General features: G+C 39.5%; 1 protein-coding gene across 1 annotated transcript in view; it reads right to left on the minus strand.

Moving 5' to 3' along the window:
* Positions 1–8,383, minus strand: part of nf2b (NF2, moesin-ezrin-radixin like (MERLIN) tumor suppressor b) — a 44,189-nt gene that overhangs the window by 12,033 nt on the left and 23,773 nt on the right. The window contains exons 9-13 of the mRNA XM_048612645.1: positions 7,222–7,296; positions 5,235–5,348; positions 5,005–5,127; positions 3,882–4,099; positions 322–424 (exon numbers count right to left, since the gene is read on the minus strand). Of these exons, the coding sequence (XP_048468602.1) occupies positions 322–424; positions 3,882–4,099; positions 5,005–5,127; positions 5,235–5,348; positions 7,222–7,296 (633 nt within the window). The remainder of the gene's footprint in view (positions 1–321; positions 425–3,881; positions 4,100–5,004; positions 5,128–5,234; positions 5,349–7,221; positions 7,297–8,383) is intronic.

The following is an 8,383-nucleotide window of genomic DNA, read 5'->3' on the forward strand; positions in this document are numbered from 1 at the left end:
CTTCAGAAATTTCTGAAGAAGGGTCTAGGCCCGAAACGTCAGCCTTCCTGCTCTTCTGATGTTGCTTGGCCTGCTGTGTTCATCCAGCTCTACGCCTTGTTATCTCAGGAAATTAGACTATTGTGTTTATTTAACTAGTATTTTCTTCATACAGTACATTTTAATTCTTCTGCTACAGTAACAAGGGATGACAGAAATACGTTTAATAGCACAATACTGTGTCTATCAGTGACAATTTCTGCATACTCAGAAGGTACCATCTGAAGCAAGTAAATCTTAGTAGAATGTTTATATAATGCATGTGACTGTTTCAATACGTACTGGATAACTGGGTTTTGTAATCTCCAACAGTCTGTGCTTGGCTCTTCTCTCTGCCTCTCTGGCTTCATTTAAATCCTGCTTCAGTTGTTCTGCTTCCTTGGATCTAAAATAAGGACATTTTAAATAACGTGACAAAGAAATTTTTAAGAAAAGAAAGACTTAATGTCATGGGCAGGGCAACACCTCACCAATGCACTGCTTCAAAGAATGGCAGAAGTAGACGTTGTGCTTTTAATCTCCCCTCAATCTATTGAGAAGGCATTAAAAAGGCCTTGGGACAAATTCACAAAACAGGGGAAAGAAAAACCAAAGAAACTTCAACAAATCATGTTGAATCATTCTCAAGAACCTCCAGCAAAAACACAGAAGGCTGTTCCATCATTCAATTAAATTCATGGCCAATTGAGTCTTAACTCTGTTTACATACTTTGCTTGCATATTCTTTAATACACTTGGCTAAAACAAAAGAGCTTCCTGACCTCAATCCTGACTGGCTGAGATCTGATTCATATTTTCCTTTTTCTGGATTCCAGTACCAGATGAAATAGTTTCTCTCTATCTATCCTGTAAAGTACATGACTCATCTTAAAAACGATAAGTCAATCATCTCTTAATCTTCTATTTCCAATGAAATACAAATAGTCCTCGTGATGCAATCGTGTTAACACAGGGAGATTTGCAGTGTTGATTTCCTGTCTTTTGTTAGTGAATAGCTTGTGACAAAGGATAGCCACATGGGGAGAGAGGCCGAATGGAAAAACAGATGTAAAATAACAAGATTTTTAAAAAATATATAATGAATGACAATGTTCCAACAAGTCATATCTTCAGATCACAAATCTGAAGCAGAACTGAAACAGGTTCAGACTCCACTGAAGGTTTATACTAGAGTTCTCTAGTTTTCCAGCAAACATAGTTAAAAATTACAGAACAGTTTGATAACTGTATGTTTGTTCTCTACCTTTAACAATTCTGGCATTTCAAATGTGAATTTGCTTGCAGTTAGATAAGTAGTGGAACATTTTAATATACCAATATAAAGCTCAAAGAGTAAAAGGTCCATTCCGCAGGGACTGTTCCCTCCGGGTCACCTGGGTCCACTCTTCCTTCACTCCCAACACACCCCGACATCCCCATGGCACCTTCCCCTGCAACTGCCAAAGGTGTAACATCTACCCATTTACCCCCTCCCTCCCTAGGATCCAAGGGCCCAAATATACCTTCCAGGAGAAGCAGCATGTTACCTGCACTTCCCACAATCTAGTTTACTGTATTCACTGCTCACAATGTGGCCTCCTCTACACTGGGGCAACGAAACATAGACTGCATGACTGCTTCACAGAACATCTATGTTCTGCCAGCAAAAAAGTCCTTGAGCTTCCAGTTGCCTGCCACTTTAACACATCACCCTGTTCCCTGGCTAACATCTCTGTCTCAAGCCTGCTGCAGTGTTCCAGTGAAGCTCAGCGCAATCTGGAAGAACAACACCTCATTTTCCACTTGGGGACCCTATAGCCCTCCGGACTCAATATCAAGTTCAATAATTTTAGGGCCTGAACTCTCCTATGTCCTAGCCCCCTACCACACACACTAGGCCTCGTTATCACATAGCCTGCCATTACACACAACCTATTGTTAGTCATTAATAGTCTCCATTAACAGCTATTCCCCTCCTAGCCAGATCGTTATCAACTCCTTTGTCTGTCCAACTGTTCTCCTCTCTCTTTGGGCTCTATCCCCACCCTTCGTTTACTCCTTACCCTGTCCCCCCCCACCCTATCTTCTGCATATAATCCAGCATTTTCCTGTCTACCGTCAGTTCTAAGGAAGACTCACCGGACCTGGAACATTAACTCTGATTTTTCTTCACTGATGCTGCCAGATCTGCTGAGCTTTTCCAGCAACTTCTGATTTTGTTCCTGATTTACAGCATCCGCAGTTTTTTATAGAATAAAAGGACATGGACCTAGCATTTAATGTTCCCATAAAGACACCTTCTGATTTTATCAGGTTCATAAATGATTGATATTAACAGGACAGAAGGAAGCTGTTCAAATTCAGTGAGATAGTACGAATAGCTCAAGTTCCTCTTGATATAACTTTGTTTTCCACATTGGTGAATCAGGCTATATTCAAACAATGACATTCACAGCACCCATGTCCCAATATTATCTCTCCTGCCCAGAACTGTCTTCAGCGTTTAACAAATGCAGTGAGCCTAAAAGTACACTGTGCCTCTGTAGGCCTTTGGGCACCTAATATTTATAGACCAGATTCTCAATATGTTATAGGTATTTTCCCACAATTAAGCCACAATTTTCCAGGTCTTGTACTAGGAAACAGAGTCAGCAAAAAAAACAGGTGAAACATATGAACATATCAGTTAGAAGTAGGAGTAGGCCCTGTTCCACTATTAAATAAGATTTTAGTGATTTGATTGCAAGCTGAACTTCACACTCTCACCTACACCTGATAACCTCCTCCCCTATCCTTGATTAACAGGGATCTATCCACCTCTGCCTTAAAAATATTCCATGACCTGACTTTTGATAAGACGGGTCCAAAGACTCTCAACTATTGATCAGTTTTGGAACAAGTTTATGTTACAAGATGGCAGACAGTAAACTTCCCATTCCTTCCACTGCTATCAACACAATGAACAGCTGCATGAGTAACTCCACTTTCTGCTGTTTGTGAAAAGAGGTGAAGCTGGGCAACAGGGTGGTACTAACTTACTGTGCACATCACTATCTTCCAGTCAGTAAGTAATTAAAACCCCTTTTTAATCCCTCAGGTTATTTAGCAAATCATTTACATCTTCAGATCTAAACGCTACTTGGGAGATACACCTCAGTTAAGAGCCTTTCCCTACGTCTTTCAAACTTGTTTCAACAGAAACTTGCAGAGAATGAAAAGCATTACCCATATCTGAAATCCCAGTCAAGATGAAGACGATTCTGGAGATGCTACTATCTACCCATAAGCGAGACTAATATTGTTTGGATCAGAGATTGTAGGGACTGCAGATGCTGGGGAATCTGAGATGACAAGGTGTAGAGCTGGATGAACACAGCAGGCCAAGCAGCATCAGAGGAGCAGGAAGGCTGACCCGAAGGGTCCAGGCTCGAAACGTCAGCCTTCCTGCTCCTATGATGCTGCTTGGCCTTCTGTGTTCATCCAGCTCCACACCTTGTTATCTCTAATATTGATTGGACTGGGTTTGCAATTACATAATCACCATGTTCCTCGTGACTGATTCTTTAGGATTTATTGTTTTCATAAATCCTTTTCTGTTGTTCATTCTGTAGTTTTTTTTTTAAGACTCTTTCTTCACATTTGCTATCTTCCTTATTCTAAATGGTCTTACGTTGAGATAATCAGCAAATGGTGAGCAATGGTAAAAATGGAAAGAAAAGAAAGCCTGATAACTGTAAAATTTAATGCTAACATTCAATTTCAGACTTTTTTCCTTCTTGTGGTGGTTTTAAATAAAATCCGTATGACATTTGTCATTTATCTTCTGCACAAAATTACTGATTTGCAAATGCAATTTAACCAACCTCCGCTCTGAATCCTCCACTAACTTGACAGCTATCAGCTCAGCTTCTCGCATCTTCTGTTCAATTAGACGTTTTTCCTCTTTAGTCTTCAGAGCTGTGACCTCCAGCCTATGCCTCTCCTGCTCGGCTTCTGCAGCTTTCTGAGCAAGCAGTTTGGCTTCCTCCTCTGCAATCTGTGCCTTCTCAGCGAGTAAATCAGCTGTCTCCTCAGATCGAATCTGACAAATACCATTAATTTTTTGAATGAGTAACAATACTTCCGATAAAACCTAACACTTTCTGTCTATGGTCAATTTTGTATTTTATTTTGATCACTGCCAACATAACAACTAAAACTGGTTACTTCTGGCTGTAAGGCAGAATGCATGCCTTAGATCAGCGTTAACATTGTACTTGGATAGGAAGACATCACACAGAACATTCCATGTTCAGAACTGATTAATGGGTATCGCTATTCAATTTAATTAAAACATCACTTGACCAACGTGTGAATTTTAATGTAATGTTGAAAATGATATCTTGACTCAAATTTCTGAGGGCCAGGATCAATCTTAAAATGAGTTAGCATAGTGAGTGCATTTTTTAAAGTTTGCAGTTACTGCTTACATAATACTTTCCCTCATCAGTTCCAAAATAATCTGAGGATGCTATAAGCCCCTCAACCCTTCCCCTCTCCCAAAGTACCTCCAGGGGTTGCTGACCTATGCCCCACTTAACTCTCTCCCAACTCCTGCTGCAATACCAGCATTGACCACTGCTGCTGGTGTCACTGAGTTTTCTTTGGCCACGACCATTAGCTCCTTAACAAACATCTGCACAATAATTAACAAGCCTCTTTCGCATAAATTCAGGCTCTTACTCTCCTACAGTATACTACATGAACACTAATTAATACAAATACATTAGATCAATTCAATTTAGATTTTGCACATGACTTCCTTAATTTCAAACAACACAACTAGTGAATTTTGAATCACATCAACAGCTGATGGTTATCAGCATATCCCTTCTGCACTGCATGTTACTGCCAAACTAATATCACATAGTTTTCATTACATATATATTTAAATTGATGCATATAGATGATATTGTACAGAACCAAACAATAAGAGAGTGAGCCCACCAGGGCTTCATTGGCCAGCCTTGACTCATCCTGTAACTGGTAAAGGCGTCTCTCCAGATCTTCTTTTGCTCGTTCAGCCTCCTCCCTCAACTTTTTTTCTCTGGCCAATCTTTGGCGTTCCATCTAAAATAGAAAAAAAAATCCATATTTAAAAAAAAAAATTTGCATGCACTGCCAATATTAAATAACATAATTTGTGCAGATTTTAGATCTGCATATCTGGATTTCACCTTTTTTCTGGCTTTTTCTTCTCTAGCTTGAGCTTTCATTTGTTGGACTTCAATTGAATCCACTTTTCTTCTTCTCATGAACAGGTCATGATTTCCAATACACAACTGTAATATCTGAAAAGAGACTTCTTATTAACCCAGTAGAATGAAAGCACTTCACATCTTTGCACCACAGAACACACATAGATAACTATTTTTCCATTGACTAATTTCTTTTCCCTTCACAACAACTGCAGTAGGAATTTAGGAATGCTCAGGGCAGCTGTGGCGAACAATCTGATTAGCATTTTAGGCTCATGAAACCAGCCACTCCTTCATCAGGTGTTTGATTTACTTTGGGAATCTGCAGACTCAGTGAAATCTCAGATGTTAACCATGTTTACCTAACACCTTGACTTACATAACATTCTAGGTGGCAGGAAAGGAACCAGTATAAGGTTCATAAGCTCTGATGAAGAGTCACCTATGTTCAAAACATCAACTTGCTTTCTCTCCATGGAAGCTTCCTGACCCGCTACGATCTCCAGCACTTGTTGTTTTCATAAGGTTTATAATGATTCAGAAGCACCTTTCATTTTAGGTTTCAAATACACATTTAATTAAAACGCATCTCATAAACAAAGCTATTTCGTCTCCATGAAGATTAAAAATAAGTTTGAAATGTATTATTTAATCCAAACATTTTTCAATGACTATTCTTAGAGTCTTTGATTCTCCAAATACTAGAATATCCATATTGCCACCAAATATATTAACATCTTAAGGCAGTAACAGACGCAAACCAGATTACTTCTACTTCTGAGCTACAATTGAACCACAGGTGAACGGTTGACAAAGTTAAAATGTCAGTTGTTGTGGAGAGCACCACATTTAGGGAATACATTGACAAGATTGAGATCTGGACTACCACTTTTCAAAACATGCTTTATTTTCCCAATGCGGACTGTCACTCAAGTAAGAACAGATACCAGAGACTGTAGCTGGTAAAAAAATCTTAGACATCTTTGACTGCATCTCATGATTTCATGACTTTATGTTTTGATTCCATGAAAGAAACTACACAACCATTTGAAATAACTACCATCTATATTTATTCTAAGTTTACAATACAATAATAAACTGTGGAACAACAGTACTCTGACTGAGGACACCAAACTATGAGTCTACAAAGCCTGCATCATTTTGCACTTCTCTATATTGGTGTGATCTGGACAATTATGCTAGGCAGGAGAAAAAGCTGACTAAGTTACACCTTTGCTGTCTCAGATGTATCCTTGGCACCTCTTGGCAGGACAAGATCACCAACTCACAGGTCCTGAAGCATGTTGATTCCATCAGCATACATTCATTTCTAAGCCAACAATGTCTTTGAATGTTTAGCTACATTGATCTGATGGTTGCTGGCTGTATACACAAAGACTGTGCAGTGAATAGGATACTGGGTCAATACCTCCTGAGCGTCCAAACTACCTTTACCAAGGACACTTGCAAGAAAGATATGAAAAACTGCAAGACAGTTGCTGATGGTTGCGACCTCTGGAGGCTGACTGTTTGAAGGCTGTTGGATGAGGTGTGCAGAACCAAAACTTTAGTTGGCTAAGCAGAGGCTGGCAAATTGTGCACGTTCTCAGCCCATCATCTTCCACTGCAACAAATGCAGTAGAAACTGCAATGTCAGTCAGAAAGGGGCTTCTGAACCACACGGGGCAATGCTCGCTAATGCAGAGTTGACCACTGTGGTGCAAACCATCATCTCACAAGATAGAAGACATCAATATTATAAAAATACAAGTTAAATTAATAAGATTATGAAGTCCAAACTTCCAAAGGTGCAGTGGTAACATGTTTACGGTGGCAGGGCACATGTGTGCTCCAAGCTATTGTGCAACGGTACCAAGCAGCGTAAACAACATCAATAGGTGTGGTGATTATAAAGTAAGGTAAAAGCTGTAAACTTAACCTGTCACAAACAAAGAAATAAACTCACCAGTTTGTTCACTCGGAGTTGTGAGGAGTAGAATTTGAAAACCTCTGCCTTTTTGTCTAAGGGTTTGATAGTAAACTGTAAAAGCGAAAATAATGTTTGCATTAAATTTGCTTTAATATCAGTTATTATTTTCAAAATGTATTATTATTCTGGGGGAATCATAGGAAGCTTCATTCTGATCTCTGGGTCATGCAAAAATATTCTATGCAGTAACTTAAAAACTGCTTTAAGTGTTTGAAAACCCCTGTTTCAGGTTAATATTGTCCTTGTCTGAAGCCACTTTAGAACGAATATTGCATTTCAAAATTTGAATTAAATCATGATGCATAGCACTTTTTGAATGTTGCAGCATTTTATGCAGTTATAACCTAATTTCAAGGAATGTACCAAAGTTATTCTGTTAAAAATAAATTGTGTAGAAGTAGTTCCTTATGCTCAAAGTTTTCGTAAAGATCTGTAGCTCAGCTTGTGGATGAGGCTGTTGACTTGCTCACCGAGCTGGCTTGTTTTTGTTCAGACATTTCGTCACGATGCTATGTGACATCATCAGTGGAGCCTCCAATGAAGTGATGTTATTCTACTCCGCTTGGAATTTATACTGTTTGGTCCATTATGGTGAGTAGTGTCGTTTCCGGTTTTGATCTGTATGGGTTTGTATATGGGGTCCAATTCTATGTGTCTGTTGATTGCATTATGGGTGGAGAACCATGCCTCTCAGAATTCCCGTGCGTGTCTATGTTTGGCTTGGGCTACTATGGTTACCTTGTCCCAGTTAAACTGATGGCCTTCATTGTCTGAGTGTACCAATATTAAGGAGAGTTCGTCGTGCCATTTTGCTGCTAGCTGATGTTCATGTATTCTGATGGCTAGTTTCCTACCTGTCTGTCCAATGTAGTGTTTGTGGCAGTCGTTGCATGGTATTTTGTAAACCACGGTGGCTATGCATGTTGTGCGAATGGGGTCTTTAATCCTTTGAACTGTTTGTTGTAGAGTGGCTGTGGGCTTACCCATACAGATCAAAACCAGAAATGACACTACTCACCATAATGGACCAAACAATATAAATTCCAAGCAGAGTAGAATAAAAAGCTTCATTGGAGGCTCCCCTAGCATGGTGATGAAACGTCTGAACGAGAACAAGCCAGCTTGACGAACCAGTCAA

Source organism: Rhincodon typus, chromosome 26, assembly GCF_021869965.1.
Source record: "Rhincodon typus isolate 14 chromosome 26, sRhiTyp1.1, whole genome shotgun sequence".
In the NCBI taxonomy this organism is placed as follows: domain Eukaryota; kingdom Metazoa; phylum Chordata; class Chondrichthyes; order Orectolobiformes; family Rhincodontidae; genus Rhincodon; species Rhincodon typus.